We start from the raw sequence: 21,320 nt of genomic DNA, 5'->3' as shown, positions 1-21,320 counted from the left end.
CTTCCTCAGAGATGGAGGAGGAGATGTCTCGTGGAGCTCCCACATGATGGCATAGAATCTATAGATTCCACCAGTGCTTAAAGGAGACAGAACAGACAATGAGTTGCAAAACGTGAGTGGATGTTTAGGCATGTTGACAGTTAATTCACAGTGCTGGATTGCAGTGCAGGACTAGACAATGATTCTCACTTGCTTGCTGGGATGGAGGCTTTGGCATCACCACATGAATGATTGCAGTCCTTTCCAGCTCGGGTAAAGGTCCTCTCCTTGTAGGAAGTGAGAACACAATTGTCAGACACCCCACTATCCATCTTAGTTTCTCCCTGCTCTACTGTGGGCTGTTTTGTCCTGAAATGAGGGAAAGGGAGAGATTGAGTGAGATTAATGCTGTTGACATTACTGTTAGAGTTGGTGCAGCTAGGGGAAAGATGTTGAGGTGTCCCAAGTGAGTGAATAGGCAGTGTAGAGTAGGCTTGCAGAGTTAGTGGTTGGGGATTTGGGCTGGGCAACAGTGAGTGAGGGAAGATGTTGCATGGAATAGTGAGAGTGGTAGATCATGCGCCTTGGTAGGAGGTTGGTGCTGTAGCAGGGAGATAGTGATTGTGAGGCGGCCCTTACATATGTGAAGAAGAGAAAGTCATTGCAAAGCATCCGTCTGGACATTGATACCACATCAACCAGACTGGCAGCGTCCGGTGGCATGAACGTGGTCTCTTCTGCTGGTCCTGAGTAGAAAGGACAGCCCTCCTTGACACCATTCCTTCCACCTGGGCCTCCTGGTCCTTGTCAATAAATCAAGTGACAGCAATCTCTGGGGCAATTGTTCAGATGAAGTAACTACGTCTTAAATATGGTATCAGCGCTGGAAATCTTGGAGATGTCCCAGCAGTGGCATTGGGAGTCCAGGAGGTTCTAGCAAAGGCAAGTACTTCCAATTCTGCTGAGAGGGAGCATGGGACAAGCAGAATGCTGTAGTGGCATGGTGTGCAGCTAATGAGATGCGTTTTGGAAAACGGTGTAAGAAATTTCTCTCGTCCATGGAGACAAACCCTCCATAAAACTTACCAAAAGTGACATTAGTTATTTATGTTAAAATTCAGTCGATATGTCCCTTTGCCACTCTATAGTGTCATTGGATGTCACATCACACAATGACTATTTAAGCTTTTTCATTACATTTTATCCTATTGTAACGTCATGTTATCCAAAAGAAATCACTAACTTGGAAACAAAATGTTGTTACATAGAACATAGAACAGTAAAGCACAGTACAGGCCCTTCGGCCCACGATGTTGTGCTGAACTTTTACCCTATCTAATCTCCACCCCTACCTTATTCTATCATCCATATGCCTATCTAATAGCCGCTTAAATCCCCCTAATGAGGCTGACTGCACTACCCTCTCCAGCAATGCATTCCATGCCCCTACCACTCTCTGAGTAAAGAACCTACCTCTGACGTCTCCCCTATATCTACCTCCACTCACTTTAAAACTATGCCTCCTCATAATAGCTACCTCCACCCCAGGAAAAAGCCTCTGGTTGTCCACTCTATCTATACCTCTGATCATTTTGTACACTAGTTCTTGTTACAAATCCAATCTTCATATAAGTTAAGTATTCTAGGGCAATGATTTCCAAGTAAATCACAAGAAGGTGAAAAACAAGAACACATACAGATAAGATGGGACAGAATGGATGCAACATAAAAAATAGAAGAAATAAACTAATTATTTTCAATTGCATGTGTTGGAATTTGCAACATGCTGCAGAATAATTTTCTGCAGTAACAATATCAGTTGCATGGTCGTACAATAATTATTTCCACAAAAAAATCTGTTACCTCAGGCATTTCAGTCAAATGGGTTTGAATGTGATGGAACATGTCTACTGACAACATTATGCCATTCATTTAAACATTTTCAACTCAAGGTTTGCATATAACTTTGCTGTCGTGCCCATCAGTAAATTTATTGTGAGAATGTGATTGAAGTAATTTCTGGGATGCATGCTGCGCCCCCATCCTAGTTAGCACAGGCTCTGAATGTTAAGATTGCGGTCTTAATTCATAATAAGTAAATCCAATAAATGAGTATATGATGAATGGCATATGTGTGTTGCAATGTTCATGTCCCCATCCTCATCGCAGATGCAGGTTTATGCACGAATTTGATATGAATTAGTTGAAAAAATGTACATATTATAGTTTAAGTATTATAAATGCAAGTTTAATAAGAAGAATTATAAAATAACTCAGATGTTTGTTGGGAATCATTGTACTCAGTTATGTTTTTACGTTTACATTTCTTTTATAATGAACCGTATCTGCCTGTGGTACATCAAACCCAATTTGGAAAATCCTCGCTAGTCATAATTTTTAAATTGCATCCTCTAATTATTGAAGTTAGAGTATTGCTTACTTACCGCCTCCAGATTTGTTCTAGAACCTTCTTCAATATTTGCTTTCACAAGCCTTCGAAGGGCGGAATTTTCCCAGGCCTTGAGTGATGTGAGCTCTGAAACAAAATTTGAGAGAATCGCATGAGATATCGAGCAAGGCCTTTCTTGATGTCAGGAGGAACAATTCGCATTTTGTAGAGTCATAGAGTCATAAAATAATACAGCACGGAATCAGGCCCTTTGGGCCAACCAGTCCATGCCAACCATAATCCCAAACTAAACTACTCCCACCTGCCTGCGCTTGGGCCATACCCGTCCAAACATTTCTTATTCATGTGCTTCTCCAAATGCCTTTTAAACAATGAAGTTCTGGGTGTGGGAATGACATTCTTGCTAGTAAACAGTGAGAGGCCTATTAACAGGGATTATCACTCATTATCACCCTTACTGGTATTTAATCTTGGCTCAATAATGTCAACCCTCCCACTCTGTCACCTGGCAGGTAGAAACTAGATGTTGAGAATTCCCAATGAAAGTTGGAGTGGGTACCTGGCAACTCCAGCTCACTGCTTGTCCTTCCAGACCTCCGGCTTTGATACCCAACACTAATGTCTCGGTATGTTCCATGGGCTGTGGCTCCACACGTCAATGCACACTGTCATCCGAGATGTGCCAGCCTCTTCGCATCATCATGGCACATTCCAGACACTTACAGTATACTTCTGCACTTTGAGGTCCACCAGCAATTATGATTGAAAGGCTGCTGCAGGAACACTTTGCTCATAGATTCAGGCAACTAACTCATGGATTGGACAGGGCATCATGTCAGAGCTGCTCAGTTGCTCTCTTAGTCCTCTCTGACTTAGTCCCTACCTGGATGCCCACAGCATCTGTGTCTTGTCTTGTCTTTTAGCGTTTTATGTCCTCATCTGCACTTTAAAGGCTCACATGTCTGTTTTACCTTGTAGTTTAGCGTAGCACAAAGCCAGGCAGCTTGTCATGCTTGTTGGCAGTCATCAGTAAAGGAGTAGACATGCTGTTGAACTGCACAATATTACATTAATCTGACATCTGCATCATATGCCAGCTGCATATGCAGCAAATACACAGCATGTGCAGCAAGCAAATGGTCATGCCTGAAAGTGTAAAACGGAATGAGTAGTCCTCTGTCAATTCCAGGGAGACACTGTTCAGTCAGCAATAAGTCAAGAGCAGCCTCAGATATTAGATTTGGGCACAGTCAGGAAGATGGTTGGGGTGGTCGTATCAGAGGGATGTGTACCTCACCAGTCCAGGGAGTGGGCCATGGATCAGCCCTGTGGATCCAGTCAACTAGACCACACAGACGTGGGAAGACAGGGTCAGGGGGCTGTACAGATAGTAGTCAGTGGCTCAGTCACTGGTATTCGGGGCTGTGCAGCTAAGCCACTCAAGGTGGTGGGCCATGGTTAGTCCTGGGGATCTATTCCCAAACAGTCAACAGAGGGTAGATCAGGGGCCATTTCTGTGGGAGTGAGTCTGGGGAACTTAATTGTGAGGATTGAAGTCAGAATCCTGGGGTGCAGGGGAGATTAAAACAGTGAAAGCAGGGTAGCACTATATCTAAGTGCAGGGGGAGATGATAGAGTTTGGGAGGGAGATCATGTGATGGGTGGGGGGTTTATTGACAGTAAGCAACAGCCTAGCTTCCACAGGGGAATAGTGCACGACCAGACCTGGCATGTTAACCTGTTCTGAGGGGTGCTGTACATTGAGCAGATAGAGACTCAGATATACAGGGGTCTAGAGGAAGGGCAAAACCTATGGGGTTTGGCAGGGAGGTCTATCAGGAAGGGGATGTTTATATCAGGGTGTTCACCAAGACTGAGACACAGTATCTGAGACTCACTGTTGCCTTTCATCATGTTATAAATAACAAGTGCACAATGGGAGATGAAAACACAGCAAAAACACCCAGAGTGGATGGCGCAAATATTTCATTGTTTGAGGGAGGGGACTACAATTTGAAAGATATGGGGCCGTTCAAAGGGGAACAGCATTACATAGACACCAATTCACATGCTGAAACATATCTGCAAGGACTACATGCTTTCTGAACCTTGTTATTAGCTTACTGTGTGCAGTCCATATCTTTGCCCCAAGCTCTCCTGATCATATCAGATGAGATTACAACTGAACCCCACTAAAACCTGTGATGCAATAATAAGTTTGGCCTACCTGGAAAGAAGAAGCATAGTTGCCAGAGTAGCAGTGACCTGCAATTTACCCATTTAAAATACAAAGGAATTTCTTTTCCCAGAGGGTGGTTAATGTCTGGAAATTTCTACCCCAGGGTTTTGTGGAGTCTAGATGACTGAAAGTGTTTAAACAAGAGGAAGACCCATTTTTGTGACATCAAGGAGGTGATCGTTATGAGGAGCCGGTGAGAAAGAGAAGATGAGGCCTGGGGCAATGAGCCATGATCTTATCGAATGGTGGGGCAGGCTTGAGGGGCTGAATGGCCCACTCCTGCTCCTATTTCTTATGTTCATATTGTTTGCATACAGTGGAGGAGCTACTCAATTCACACCCAGGAGCACGGAACATCATGTAGCATTAAGGGTGACTGGATTCTGCACCTTCTGTGTTGCAATTGCAGTTAACGGGAGATAATGGTGAAAAGCAAATGAAAAACAAATATGATAACGTATTCCCAGTGACTCGTCATCCATGCTGCCTATGTGACCTCTAAAGCCTTCTTCTTGCTTTCCGTCTGTTTGGTGCAGTTTTGGGTTCTACAGCTAAGCAGAAGGAACCTGCCTTACAGTAGAGTCCATTTGGCTTGGAGGCTTGATCAGGTAGCATTTTGTTTATAGAGGTTATCAGGGATGTTGAGTGGGTCTTGCCCAGACTCTGGTCAGTTTGACCTCTCACAAGGCTGAGTGTGGCAAGCAGGGTTGAGCTGGAAGGTCGGCCACATCTCGGGTACGCTGACAGTAGACTCTCAGGTCAATCTGTCATTCCTCCTTTAGCCTGGGAGGGGAAGGGCCTACAGGCTCCGCTCTGTCTCTGTGTGAGGAAGGGACACCTGGAAGGAGCCCAGGGTCCCTTGTGTCATTGTCGCCTTACCACTGGTGCTGAGTAGAATGTCATAAGGGGCAGGAGTTATAGCATGTTAATTTTAAGCATGTAAACAGCAATAAACAATGCTTCTCACTTCGGCATCCTCAGTCCTGGTCTTTAGCAGCCAGCATCTCAGGAGCTGGGGAGATATTTTAATAATGTTGGGGGCTTGGGGTAGTACAAGGCGTGAGGGAAGATTTTGCATATGATAGTAAGAGTGATGCAGCATGAGCCTTAGTAAGAGGCAACAGAGATCGAGCAAGTGTTAGCTAGCTGACGGCAGATGACGGCACTCATTCTGGAGAGCAGAGAAGGCCATTCACCTGCTTCCTGCTGTGCTGGAGTTTTTTTCAGGCAGTCAGGACCACACAGACCTGGGAGGTGAAGTGGACTAAGCTGGCAGGGTCTGCTGTTATGTCCTGCTCTGGCACTCCTTCGGGAAGCAGATATCTCTCCAACGTATCGCCAAGACTTCCACCACAAACTCCAGGTCCCTGTCCACAAAGTGGGGTGCCAGTTTCCTCTTCCCAGCCATGCCCAGGTGAATGACTATAAACACACAAACCAGCGCTGGACTATCAGCCCTTGACAGGGTACAAAACAAAATTTTAAATATGGCGCCTCCATCAGGTATGCCAGTGCACCCTGTGTTATCCAAGTGGCGGCAAATACTTTCAGCGATGGCAAGTGGGAGAATTGGACTGGCATCAAATGAGAGGGGCACCATAAGGGCATGGTTGGTAGTTAATGAGTCAAATTTGGAACTATAGTGCAAGAAAATTTGCTAAGCCTAAAGGAGAGAAGCCTTCCATATATTCAACAAAAATAACACATTGCCGAGGTACAGTAAAATTCAGCCCTATGGAACTTACCTCTTATCTTGTTTCCTTCCCACTGCCCTTCATAATCCACATCCTTTATTTCATACTTGGCACACTCTAATGGTTACTAAATATTGGTATCAAGAGTGCTCTTTAAATGAGGGTCAGTTTGCTCAGTTGGCTGGTGAGCGATGCTAACAGTATGAGTTCGGTATCCACACTGGCCGAGATTACCATGAAGCTCCCACCTTCTCAACACCACTCACTTAAGGCATGGTGACCCTCAGGTTAAACCACCACCAGTCATCTCTCTCTTATGAGAGGGTACTCCTTTGGTGATTTTACCTTTACCTTGCTATTTAAATACAGGATTTCGGGAATAAAGAAGGCATTCAATACAAGCCATTTTTGGATTGTAATAACAGTCATTTCGAACTAATAACAAATCTTGGTGGTCTGATTCTAGTTATTATTTAAATATATCATAAGATGTCTTAAAAGATTTTCACATAGCTGAACTTTAATGTGAACAGAAATTGGTAAGAATGTATATTAGGAGAACAGGAACAATGAGAAATACAATTTGTAGAGAATCTTGCAGAAACAAAAGCGACATGACTGCAAATTACCTCTAATTACAATTAGATATTAACAGAATGAGATGCTAAGTTATTTTAAAAAAGGCCTGTATTTAGTAAAATCAAGAGGAATTTGCTTTATAGTTTGCTCATTTGATATATATGACCAAAACACATCCCATATACATGTTAGTTGCTTTATTATAAACAGGTATTAGCCATCTGCTCAAACACATAAAGAAACTCTGCTGCCAAGTTTATTGTTTTATTTTCTACCAAGCACTGCCAGACACAGTTAAAGATAGCAACAGTAAATATACCCAATATTACAGGTGTTCTTTAGGAGCACTCCCATACCTCTGCACCAAGGTATACATTTGCGTGCTTAGTTTCACTACCATTTCTAGAGATTGAAATAATCCTTCATTTAGGCACAAGATGAAACACATCCAGGACAAATTACTGGCCTTTGATTTTATTTTTGAACAATTGCCAAGGTTATTAGTTTAGTCAACATGGGCAGAATCTATAGTTTAAAAACAGGAAACGTTATCTCTGGAATTTTTAGAACTCTCTGATCTTTGTGTATTTTGTTGAACAATTTAAACATCAATGTGCCTTCAGTCTGTTTTATTATGTAATTATCAGGTGAATACTTCCAACCTGCTCAGAGTTAATTATTTCTGGACCAAAGGAAGACTAGTCAATATTATCTTCAACTGACAATGGAAAATAAAGATGAAGCTAGTGATTCTGATAGTGGAGTAATTCTGCAGTCAGGTAATATATTTCTTTTAATAATATTATTATTAATTCTTGATTAGATCAACTCATTTCCTTATTATTGCTACTGCTTACTGGAATTCGTTGGGTTGTTTGGCGGTTTAATTTTCCGTACATTTATGCTTACAGGCATCATTTTTTAAAAAAGTCTGTATTTCAATTTTGAACCTTGTTCTAAAATAATATCCTGAGTCAATCCTAAAACTCCAGGATTTTTTTTTGTCTATCTCAGCTATTTCTTCACATAACTACCATGTTGAATTAATGTTCTTCCTTGGATTTCAGTTTTGGATGTTTTAAAATCAATTTTAATGATTTTGAAAACAGCACTTATAATGAGATTCACTACCTACAAATATTAGACTCCTTGACTTTGCATGCGAGATGCCATCTAACCCTGACAGGAAAGTAACAGTGGTGAAAGATTGGGTTTTGGAAAGACTGTAACAGAAGCTACAAAAATTTAGTTTTAAACATTGTAAGGTATGCGAAATTCACTTCCCCTCACTTGATAAATGTTGCCATTGATGTTATAGCTTTATGGTACCATCAACAAACAAGCAAGGACGAAATAGCATTATTCTAAAATTGCTTGAGATCAGGCCAGCTTTGATATTCTTCCATTTCAGATAGAGCGAGGGGAAGGCAATTTCACTTATGAGGTTGGTTTAGCATCGATAAGGTCCAAAACCATTTGTAAAGTAGGAACGATTTGTGCAGACATTAGGTAACAACATTATATTGAATGCTGCAGATTCTAATTTTAGAATGACTTCACGTCTGAAGTAATATATTTTATTACTTTTATGTACTTTAGAGTTAGATTGATTGGAATTATGTAAATTATAATGTGCTAATAACAGCATTTACTGTGTTAACCACATAGATACCAATTCATGTTGCATTGCAATACTTCTATTATACAACTTGCACTTTATCACATGAGCTGCTGAATAATCCTCTCGTATCTCTCCTTAATAAGGATTTGCCTGCATTTTTTGACATTTTTCACACAAATATGAAGCAAGAATTGTGAACCTGCTCATTAGATTTTAAGATAATTTGCAATTGGCGATTAAAGACACATTACCCAAAGAAAATGATAGAAAAGTCAAAACTAAGACGCTTTGACCTCTGGTTCTTTGAAGCTAAAATGTTAGGTAACAATTTTAATCCTTTGTGCAGTGCAGTTGTAGACACTTTAAAAATGATTTTGTTATTATCTGAGTACCATAAAAGAGGCTTAGTTGTGTTAAGACCACAGAAGAAGGCACACTTTCTCTTCAACCAATCATTCTCTTCAAGCAAACATTAGAGAGTGTAATACGAAAAGCAAATGAGGTTCATGGCAAATGTTCTTCATCAATAACATGTTCATTAGCAGATTTTCCATTACATGTGTGGACATGCTCTACATTTAACATCAACTAGACTACAAATGTTTGACATGGTCAGATGAATTTCCATTCTTCACTATTTTTGTGCGGGTCTCAACTGCTTAAGATAAGACTGCGCTGCCAAAATAGTAGAGAAAGGAATTTCGAAGGATTGATCATTCATACAGCCATATTCCACAGTGTAATTTCAATGCCCTTATAACTGATAATTTTCAGCAGGGCATGTCATTCTAGAATAACAAAGCATCCAAATTGAAAGCATTTAAGTTAAAGAAAGTTTTCATGACTAAAGCAAGTTCTTCAAAAGGTTTGTTTTGTTCAAAAAATGAAACAAAGCATATTTTAAAATATACTGGAGTGAGTGAAACCTTAATTCATTTCAATCAAGGACATTAGCAACAGTGATTATATTGTGTCTGTATCACATATGTAATGATAATAGGGTAGGTTGGAGGGCACTGTGAATGTGTAACTGCAACCTTTCTGATTAGTGTGGATTGAGGATGACATATTTGGCAATATTCAGAATCACTCCTCCAGCTTTAGTTAAAATAAAGACATTTTGTTTCAGTTGGAAGCCCTTCAATTTTACAGCTTTGAGCAGAACATTGTTGAATTAATAAGTTTTGCTAACAGCAATTAGATTGTGGCAAGTCTTATATTTTAATGCACAAAATCTGGTATTAATTATCAGGCTTAGAGAAGATAGAAATCATACTGATACCATTAATGGAAGATTAGTGGCCCTCAGTATAAGGCACGTTGCCAAGTGAGCCATTTTTACATCTCACCCATGATTTTCGTTTGTTAGACAATGAATGTATAAAGTGTTAAACTGATTTATTCATCAACAAAGTGCATAGAAGGTAAAGATTTCTTAAAATTCGTGCAAGTGTATTTTCTTAATCTGTAGGATTCTAGTTCAACAAGGAAAAATGTAGTGCTGGATCTAGTTCTAGGGAATAATGTAAGAGCGTGTTTCAGTTGGTGAATGACTGGGTAGTAGTGATCATAAAATAAGCAGGTTTAAGGTAGTTAAGGAAAATAATTTTCAAAAAATCTGAAGTGACAGTGAAAACTGAAAGAAAACAAGTTTTGGGGTTTTGAGTTAGGATATCACACAGGCCAGACTAGAAACAAGAATACCCTGTATTGCAGTCCTGTGCAGTGGTAAACTTGCAATGCTAACTTATACACATAGAAGCATAAAGCATTGCGTGCACAACGGTACATACCCTGGCAGAGCACAACTGGTGAAATTGAAGCCACGTTCTTTTGAGCCATTCCATGGGTGCTGACCCCCCTCCTCCTCCTCAGCTATCTCTATCTAGGCTACCTTTGTTGGTTGGGATGGTCCTTTGCTATCATCCATAATGAAAATAACTTCCCTTCACTCACGGATAGTTCTCAGGAGAACCTTTAGAGAGGTATCACTTTTTGTCTGGTCACTGATACCTCTAAGAATGGGTGAGGGTGATGAATAGAGTTTGAGTGATACTCCTGTGTAAAGTGCTGTCCATGTCTTTTAAAATATGAAAATCAGAAGTTTTGAACTCCCTGCCTATAAAAGTATCATGGTCATGCATAGTAATGAGCTGTGAAGAATTAGACCGTGCAGGTCCATGATAGTTAGCCTCAAAAGAAAATTATGCCATTTGGATCAGACAAAAATAGACAGAGGGGAGGAGACAATGGGTTGGCATGACTTAAGTTAACAAATAACCCAGCGCAAAAGGAGTGCATTCTTGGTTCATCAACAAAGCAATGATAGGGATGATAGAAGCCCTGAACTTTCAATCCTTCTTGGATATGAGTTGTGCATGGGACTGAAGGATTGCAAATATTAAAAAATTATTGTAAACAAAGAGCAGAGGGATAAACATGGATTCCACAGAACAGACTATCAAATATCAGTGGCATAAAAACTACTGGAGACCATTGCAAAGACAAAATTAATTCCCATTTGGCAAAGCATGGGTTAATGGGACAGTTGGCATGGATTTGTTAATGGTAACTAGTTTATGTGTGACCTGACTGCATTCATTGTGAGAAGTAAGAGAAGCTTCTTAACACAGAAGGTTGCTAAGTTCTGGAATGTATGAGCTGAAAGTACAGTGGAGGCAAATGGGGAAAAATGTTTAAAAAAGGAAATTACATTGAATAGCTCTTTCAAAGATCCAGCATAGGCAAAACAGGCTGAATGGATGACTTCTGTGCTATAAGCTTCAATGAACAAGGAAATGGCTCAAACTAATGAATACAAACAAGTAATACATCATATTAAATATAGTAACAGATAAATTAATTGTTAAAATTCAGTTAGGATGAAAGATAGTGCAAAACTGCATTATTTCTCCAAGAGAAAACTGAAAAAATATTAATAGGCAGCTTGATGAAAGTTTTAGAAAATTAATGCATTTTGCTAATTTGTAGGATGGTAGGGTGGCAAGGTGGCTCAGTGGTTACCACTGCTGCCTCACACAGCCAGGAAACTGGGTTTGATTCCACCCTCAGGCGACTGGCTGTGTAGAGTTTGTACATTCTCCCTATGTCTGCGTGGGTTTCCTCCAGGTGCTCCTGTTTCCTCCCACAGTCCAAAGATGTGCCACTTAGGTGGATTAGTCATGCTAAATTGCCCATAATCTCCAGTGATATGCAGGCTAGGTGGGCTAGCCATGGGAACGTGGGGTTACAAGGGTTAGGTAGGGGTGGGTGGGTCTTTGTGGGATGCTGTTCAGAGGCTCGGTGTGGACTCAATGGACCAAATGACCTGCTTGCACACACTAGGGATTCTATGCTTTGAAAAACTGAAGTGGTAGAACATCATTGGAAACCACCAGTGAAAATATATTGAACCTTACCCTTCTGTACAGACGAGCAAATCAAACAACTTTAAAACTATAGAGATATACATGAGTAAATATAAGTTTTAATGTGGCAACAAAATTACCAAACCATTTGGTGTTTTTCCAACACTATCCATAGTAATGCACTTATGGCTATTCATTTTCTCTTCTCTTGCAAAGTCCTCCTCATAAATCTCTTTAACTTTACTGTTTCCCACCCAAACATTCTCTATTTTCGATATGATTTTTTCTGACACTCTCACTGTCTGCGATGTTTTAGTGTTTCTGGCATGGTTTGGAGAATATAGGGCAGTGATTCCTGCCCTGTCCGTTCTTTGGTACTAAACCCAGGAGTGCCTATGATATATGGATAGGCCTACCCTGGCTGTGCTCAGTTGTATTAAAAAGAACAGGATAATTTGCTTACAGATAATGACATTGTGCAGTGCATAAATGGGGAGGTCATTGCCTAGTGATATTGTCGCTGGACTGCTAATCCAGAGATCTAGACAACATTCTGGAGACCCGGGTTCGAATCCCGCCATGGCAGATAATGGAATTTGAATTCAACTAAATATCTGGAATTAAGAATCTAATGATGATTATGAATCCTTTGTCAATTGTTGGGGGAAAAAGCCATCTGGTTCACTAATGTCCTTTCAGGAAGGAAACTGCCATCCTTACCTGGTCTAGCCGACTTATGAATCCAGACCCACAGCAATATGGTTGACTCCTAATGCCCTCTGGGCAATTAGGGATGGGCAATAAATGCTGTCTCATCCTGTGAATGAATTTTTAAAAAAACTAAATCATAAAAAGAATGCCTCATTTGTGACTCGTTGGCCCATCTTAGGCTACAGGGAGGATGGAAGCATCAATTTAACAAACAGTATCCAGCTTAAACTTTAGGTACAGTTAGCATAATTTGTGTTAATCCTGTTCTTTGGCAGAGTACATTAAAATGGCCTCTGAAAGTTTTATATTCTTATGTTGTCATAAGACCATAAAAAAGGTGATTTATACAAGGTGACACTTTTAGTCATATAGTCCGTTAAAATTTCCATCACTAAAATGCAAAAAGGAATCCATCATGGAAATCATGTGATGCAATGGGTAGCATCCCTGTCTCTAAGCCAGAAGTTCTAAGATCAAATCCCGCTACAGGGCTTGATATACGTGGAAGTTCTGTTCATAACATGGCCGAACAGGTTGAGTATCAACCAGCAAATTCCTCAACGTGTGCTTGTTACAAGTGCTAAAAGCAGAAGAGATATCTGGTTCATCATGTGATGGAAAGAAGCTTGGAGACTATCATTATTCTTAGATCTGGACTATAAATGTATGTGTAAGCACCTGTTGCCAGAGCGACTTGGATTCCTTCAGAAACCAGTCAACTGATGTAGATTAAATTGTTGCTAACACATGGTGTTCAATTCCCATTTTGGCTGCTGCCTTGGAAAACTTCATCAATTTCGCCTCCAATTTCCATCCTGCCCTCACTTTCACCTGGTCGATCTCTGACTCCTCCCTTCCCATCCTTGACATTTCTGTTTCCATTTCTGGGGTAGGCTGGCCACGAATATCCACTACAAACCCACTGACTCCCACAGCTGTCTGGACTATACACCCTTACAAATTGCTTCCTGTAAAGATTCCATCCCATTCTCTCAGTTCCTCCGTCTCCATCGTATATGTTCAGATGAGGCCAACTTCGATTCGGGAGCCTCTGAAATGTCCACCTTTTTCCTCAACTGAGGATTCCCCAGCTCCATTGTCAACAGGGGCCTCAACCAGTTCCGACCCATCTCCTGCATTTCTGCCCTCACCCCTTCTCTTCCCTCCCGCAACAGCGATAGGGTTCCCCTTGTCCTCACCTACCATCCCACCAGCATCCAAATCCAGAAGATCATCCGTTGCCATTTCTGCCACCTCCAGCAAGATACCACCACCAGACACATATTCCCCTCCCCTCCCTTGTCTGCCTTCCACAGGGACAGTTCCCTCCAGGACACCCTGGTCCACACTTCCTTCACCCCCAACACCCCCCCACAGCCCTATGGCACCTTCCCCTGTAACCGGCAAAGGTAGTACACCTGCCATTTACCTCCTCCCTCCCCAGTATCCAAGGGCCCAAACATACCTTCCAGGTGATGCAACAGTTCACCTACACTTCCAAAATCTAGTCTACTGCATTCACTGCTCACAATGTGTTTCCTCTACATTGGGGAAACGAAGCATAGACTGGGTGACCATTTCGCAGAACATCTACGTTTTGCTCACAAAAAAGACCCCGAACTACCTGTTGCCTGCCACTTTAACGCACCACCCTGTTCCATGGCCAACATCTCAGTCTCTAGCTTGCTGCAGTGTTCCAGTGAAGCTCAACGCAAGCTAGAAGAACAACGCCTTATTTTCTGCTTGGGGACACTGCAGCCCTCCAGACTCAATATCGAGTTCAATAATTTTAGGGCCTCGTCTCTCCAAGTCCCAGCCCCCCACCCCACACAGCAGGCCTTGTTACCACATGGCCTGCCATTGCACACCCCCTATTGTTAGTCACTAATAGTCCGCATTAACAACTATTCACCCTCCCAGCCTGATCGTTATCAACTCTTTGTCTGCCCAACTGCTGTTCTCTCTCTTTAGGCGCTGTCCTATCGTTTACTCCCTACCCCATCCCCCACCCTTTTCTCTGCATATAAACTGACGTTTTCCCAGCTACCATCAGTTCTGAGGAAGGGTCACTGGACCTGAAATGTTAACTCTGTATTTTCCTGCACAGATGCTGCCAGACCTGCTGAGCTTTTCCAGCAACTTCTGTTTTTGTTCCTGATTTACAGCATCCGCAGTTCTTTTGGTTTTGGCTGCTGTCTTGTCTGACCTGTTATAGTGCTGTGAGTTGTACTGCCTTCAGGCAAAGAACTATGGAAGACATAATGAGAGCTTTCAGATTAGTATCTTTAATATATGTTGTGCTCCTAAGGAGATGCAACATTTTTGCAGCATTTTGTTTCAATTGCCCTATCTGAGATGATAGAGTAATACTAGGAGCAAACACTTCATAGAAAAGTATGTGTAGCTTATTTTGAAATATAAGGATCCTCATTTTTTGTTGTGTTTTTCTGAAATATAGTCAGTATATTCCAGTGCACAAGTGAGATTTGCATCTCGGTCACATTTTAATTTCCACACGTTAAGTGGCACATTATTTTTCACTAGACAATCCATTTGTCACTTAGCAAACCTCTAGTCATTTTAACATGTTTGACAAAACAAGTCACAACTTGTCTTTGCTGTTACAATCATACATAATTTGAAAACCAGCATGAACTCTCACTTCCTCTATTGACAGAGATTTGATTACTTCAGTACTCTGCTGTGACTTGTAGATGAAGTCAGGGAAATATGTGAAGATTTATACTAACTGGAATTCGGACTGCATAATAATTGCTTTCACATTGTAAGCCACAAGTCTTCATTCAGGTCTTGAAATTACACTTTGTCTCTTATTTAGCAGCAACATATCAATATAAGAATGCTTAAATGTTTGCTATTTTAACAGAGGTGTTTACCTAGTTCAAATAATAACATCAGCTAAAATGGGGACAAAAAGAATTTCATTTGAAACTATTAATCACTTGTAAACAAACAATTGTGCAGCATGATTTAATGGTCTTGGATTTGAAGAGCTTTTAACTTGTGGTAGATATGAAGGAGTTCATGGGATTGTGCCAATTTCCTGACGTGTTTGGTATGAACCCTGAACTCAGTAGAAGCCTGGCCCTTATTAGCATTTTATCTGCCAAGTCTGAACCAATATGAATGGTGGGAAGTCCACATTTTCTCTAAAGAAGTAGAACAGAATTTTGTTTGATAAGAATCTTAAGAAATGGGAACATGAGTAGACCATACAGCCCCCAGGTCTGTTCCAACATTAGTACAATCAAGACTGATCTTCTGTCTCAATTCCACTTTCATGCCAACTCTATATATCCTTTGATGTCCTGAGAACCATAATTGAATATATTTGAAGCTGAGATGGAAAATTCACAACCCTCTGGGTTAGAGAACTCTAAAAATTCAGAATTTTCTTCTGGCGAAGAAATTTCTCCTCATTTCAATCTGAACTGATAAGCCTCTCATTCCAAGACTGTGTTCCTGTGTTCTAGATTGCTGAGCTAGGGGAGATTATTTTCAGTCTCCACCATCTTTCAGAATCTTGTAGGTTTCAATGAGATCTTCTCTCATCCTTCTAAATTCCAGAGGAATGGAAGCAGTCAAACTAACAGAGCTTTAACGGGTAATGAGAAATATAGGTAAAGGTCGAGTCACCATAGTCCTACTGTACCAGAGGATAGCTCTGTCATTAGAGAGAGATGACTGTTGGTGGTTTAACCTGAGGTCACCACACCTCAAGCAAGGGGAGAAGTTGAGAAGGAGAGTCATTCATAGTAACTTTAGCTGGTGCAGGAATTGAACCCACACTGTTGGCATCACACTGCATTGCAAACCAGCCATCCAAGCTAAACAAACCCCAATATAGCAATAGTATTCAAATTAAAAAAATAAACAAGAAATTGGCAGTTGCCAATGATGCTCATTTAAAAAACCCAATGCAGACATGATGGGCCAAATGGCCTCTTTCTGCACCAAAGCACTTCTGTGATTCTATGAGGAACATTCACATGCTCTAAAAATCTGTTTCAAAAAGGAACTTGTCTTTACTTTCTTCTGAACAGATATTGTGAAGTGTACAAATATCCCTTTAAAGAGCTCTGGTTAGGTCACCCCATGTCTGTGTCAATGGCAGTGCAGGAGTGGTGTGGTATCCATCTGTTGAACCTGTTAAAAATAGGATCCTGACTTAGTCCGTGGAAGGTCCCAAGTGAAGATGACAGCAGTCATACCGGGAATGGGAATGGTGCCATTTTCTGTCTGCCAGTACCATGATCCCAATGAGCTGAGGGTGTAAGACATGACCCTGTTGTCACTGTAAAGGAATGTATTTTTTGGAAGGTTGTGGTGACAGGGTATGAGCACTAAGGAGCAAAATTAAAATTAGTTGGAAAGAAACGGTTTCTTTTGACTTTATGAGTGAAAGCTTTTCTAGAAAGAAATTTACTTTGGCAAACTATACACATTATTAGGAATTGGCTGCTTTATTGCATGTACCAGATTCAAATACAGACTTTTGGGTCTTTTACATTTAACTTTATTGTTTCTGACTTCACAAAACCAAAGGTTTGTTGCCAATTCATACCTATTACCATGAATGGATAATGTTAATTATCAGTAGTAAATGGTAGCCATTGATGAATGGAGTATGTCAATTGGCTGTCAATGAATCAGAATAATCCAAACAAAGGGGAAACCTGTAAGAATGATTAATAAATGTACCCTTTCATAATGGCCACCAAAAGCAATTCTTACTGAGCAGTGACAATACCTGTTACATTCAAACAGTTTTTAAAAAAAAATCAGGGACGTATTTGGTGACTGATGCCATTGCATCAGTGGTAATATCACCTACATTAAGTGCAATTGAAAGAATTTTCCTGTGCTGATGGTAACCTTTGCAGAGTGATCACAACTATGACTTTTACCAGCTTGTCCCACTTTACAATTTAGCTGGTTATTTTCCATAGAGAGTTATTAAATCTTCACAGTCCTCTATTATGTTCTGTTAGGAACAAATGCTTAAAAGTAATTTCATCTTTGCTATGATTCATTTAATAAGTCCAAAGAAATCTTTTAGTAATGAATTGACTTGTTCTAAAATTCTACTGCACCTTAATGATTTACTAAATGTAAGTGAATTTCATGTAACAAGTTATAGAAATTTTAATTTTGCAGATTTTGAATTCATTTGATTATGGAAATGGTTGTAGATAATAAACTGGCATCAGTCTCAAAAGAGAGGGGTAATTCCTGACCACTGAGCCCAACCCAGCTTTTGGACCTTAAGTCTGCTCTTGAGTCACTTTGTAGCAGCTATGAACAAACAGATAAATATTGTGGTGGCTATGATGTCATTAAAAGGGTTCAGTTTTCCAGCTGCAGTGTTAATTATTAACCATAGACAACAAAAGGGAGGTGTCAAAGTGTTGCTCAGACATGATATCAAGAAATGTACAGACGTATGGGATAGGCAACATGACTATGAGTCACAACAGAACTCATTGCAACACTCACCGGATGTTACTACTGCTTTTGTCAGTAAGCTGGCTGAACATTGCCTTAAATTATTTTATTTTTGCATTTTCTCTTTCCTGAACAAAGTTTGTATTGCTGTGATATGGTTCAATGGACACTTGTGCAATAGTTCAATGCACCTTTGAATATCTTGCTTGTAATGTAAAGATAAAGTGTCCATAGTCCTACTTTCTCAAAAGACAAAGACAGCCAGTGATGGTTTAATGTGAGTGTCTCCATGCCTCAGGCAAGGGCTAAGGTTGAGAAGACAGGACTTTCATGGTAACCGCATGGAATTGAACCCACACTATTGGCATCACTCTGCGTCACAAACCAACTATCTAACCAACACAGCTAACTGACTGCGTTGCTATGTGTCAAATATAAGCATGAGAGTGCCTTCACAAGGCACTTTACAATGGAATGAACAAAATGTAAGAACAAATTACTGCAGCATTTGTTGTTCACAATGGAATAACATTAGTCACAATGTAGGAATGAGGAGGCTTTGAGGGAAGTCTTTGGAGAAATAGACTTCAAGCATGCTTCTGAAGCTGGGAAAAACATAGCATGTCAACATTTTGAGAGGCAAATTCCAAATTACAGGTTAGTGATCTCTGAAAGTTAGGTTGAAGGAATGAAGCCCATATCATTTACACCTAGGTTTGAGCTGAGACATATTGGAAAACGTTGCAGAAATTAGGTGAAAGATTAAATTGAGGCTAAGAACTTTGAAATTAAGTGGGCATTAGACAGAAAGTATCATAAACAAGCTGGATCTTGCCTTCATTCAACAGGCATTTTCCTTAAAAAGCCATAGAACAGCAATAATTTTTCCTGACTAACTGAGCAACTCCCTAACCTATGGGCACCAAAGCAAATTAATTTACCCACCATTATTTACTTGGCTGGGTTCATGGATCCAAGATGGAAATTAACATGAATCTAACTCTTCAATAACTGGGGAGACATTAGGAAATTTGTTTGAAACTTCAAAAATATACTCACATTTCATTAGAAGTGCAATATTTAAGGAAATATTCAGATATTTTACAAATAGTTTTGAAATGTTAGATTTGTCAGTTAAGATGGACTATTTAGTGTCTATTTCAATGGCAGATGCTCTTGTTTAAAAAAGGACAGATGGCTAATTCTTTCAACAATTCACGTTCAACAACACTGTCACCTTTAATATTTAAAAACATCCCTGTCTTCTTCATAGATGTGTTATCAAAATGGATAAATGTCCAACAAAAGATGGCAACATTAGAAGGAGCAACTGAAAGCATGGACAGAAACTCATTGGATTTGGGGGTCAAAGGAATGTGGATTTTAAACAGGAAATAAGAGAAGTGGAAATATGTGGGTTTTTTGAAAGAGAAAGAAACACTAAAGAAGCAGATGAAGACAGAAAATTAAGCATTGTTGATGAAACTCATACCAGCATGCAGTATCTTTATGCAAGGTAATTGTGAGAAAATACTGATAAGTGCTAAACCTTCAGCAAGAGGCAAGGTTTCACCAAATGTTTAAACAATCATTTAAAATCATCCAGGACAAGATAATGGATGGTAAGCACCTAGTGCATTAACATTCTAGAGGAAATTGATTGTAGGTACATTGGTCCTAGGGGTAGTGGCTGATGGAATGAGAGAAGCAGAAATGTTTTTGCTGAGTTTAGCCTCACTGGCAATGTTAAATGGGAATGCCATTGAGAGAGAGAATTGGGCAGCGGAGATGAAGACATCAACGTGCCCTTCTGAATTTGTTGAAAGTGATCAGAAGGAAGATGTGGACTTATTCAAGGGAGGTTCAATGGCAGGATAGTACATGTGCAGAGAGGTGTTGATTGGCTGAGGATGGGATTGAGAGGATCAAGAGCTCAAGATGGGAAAGGACAACTAAACTTATGGCAAGGATGGAGGAGAAAAGGGTTGATGAGAAAAATAATGCCTGGTGTTCCAGAATTGACAAAAATAACTTGCTGCATTAAGAAGCTACCAAGCTTACTTATGCAATAGTATCCTTAGTTCATAACTGGTGTTCTATTCACAGGATCTGACAGCCCTCAATCACCAACGAAAGATAAGTATCGGTCTGTCATTTCACGTAAGCAAATGCTGGAAGAAACTCTTGAACTTTATTTGGATGAACTGAAAAAACTGTGTTTACGTGAATCTGTGAGTACTAGCATCTGAAAATTTTTGGGTTTACGATTTCAATGTTTTCTAATTATAGTTGAGTTTTTGTAGAGTTGCACACAGTCTGGAAATTTGAGGAATATTCCAAAAAAACTCCTGCCTTTGCCTTGTAAATAGTGAATGGGCATTGGGGAGTCAGGAGATGAGTTGCTTGCAGCAGGATTCCCAGCTTCTGAGCTACTATTGCAGCCATTATATTTATGAGGCTGGCCTTTTGGGTTTCTGGCCAGTGGTGATCTCTGGGATATTGATGGAAGACGGTTCGGCAATGGTGACATCATTGAATGCCAAATGTCAAAGCGAGGTGGTTAGATTTTCTCTGATTGGAGATGGCCATGGCCTGGCATTTAATGTGGCATGAATGTTACTTTTCATTAGCAACAATTTGTAATAATCAATTACATTGTGTTACTATCTCATGTCAGAAACATATTTCCTTAAATGATTTGATTGAAGAATTTTAAAATTTTATATTTATTACTTAATTAGCTAGCTCAGAGATCTTTATTAACTTTGCAAATTCAACTATATTTATTTCAATGTGTTTCCTGTTTAGGAGTTGACAGGGTATTTGCCAAAAGAGTATCCATTAGCAGAAGGGGAAAAGCCACCCGCAGTCCGGCGCCGTATAGGAGCAGCCTTTCAGTTGGATGAAAAGACAATTACAGCTAAAGGAGAGGTAATTTACTATGTTTACTTATAATGCACTTTAGATTAACACTTGACATCCAACACAATGCCACCACATCAAACAATTGTCTTCTTGTGAAAAACAATTGTCAGAAAAGGTAGAGACAAATTATTACATTCTTCAAGGCTTTAATACTGGTGCTAAGGTTAATTATGAATCACAGATAACAAGTTGTAGAGCTAGATGAACACTGCAGGCCAAGCAGCATCAGAGGAGCAGGAAGGCTGATGTTTCGGGCCTAGACCCTTCTTCAGAAATGGACCCTAGGTGGGGGAGGGGGTAATACTTTGGGAGAGACTGCACTTTTCTG

At 40.2% G+C, this 21,320-nt stretch overlaps 1 protein-coding gene across 10 annotated transcripts in view; it reads left to right on the top strand.

The window, feature by feature from the left end:
• Window positions 1-21,320, top strand: part of LOC109912145 (innate immunity activator protein-like) — a 92,103-nt gene that overhangs the window by 44,117 nt on the left and 26,666 nt on the right. For 7 of the 10 annotated variants that reach the window (XM_048612297.1, XM_048612300.1, XM_048612298.1 and 4 more), the window contains 3 exons: window positions 7,549-7,680; window positions 20,174-20,298; window positions 20,876-20,998. In XM_048612297.1, the coding sequence (XP_048468254.1) occupies window positions 7,626-7,680; window positions 20,174-20,298; window positions 20,876-20,998 (303 nt within the window). In that variant the 5' untranslated portion in view covers window positions 7,549-7,625. Of the gene's footprint in view, window positions 1-7,548; window positions 7,681-19,340; window positions 19,584-20,173; window positions 20,299-20,875; window positions 20,999-21,320 lie in introns of those variants that run through there. The other 3 variants (XM_048612304.1, XM_048612303.1, XM_048612302.1) reach the window with 2 other exon arrangements.

This window comes from Rhincodon typus, chromosome 25 (genome assembly GCF_021869965.1).
Source record: "Rhincodon typus isolate 14 chromosome 25, sRhiTyp1.1, whole genome shotgun sequence".
In the NCBI taxonomy this organism is placed as follows: Eukaryota; Metazoa; Chordata; class Chondrichthyes; order Orectolobiformes; family Rhincodontidae; genus Rhincodon; species Rhincodon typus.
This window is presented reverse-complemented; position numbering and strand designations above follow the sequence as displayed.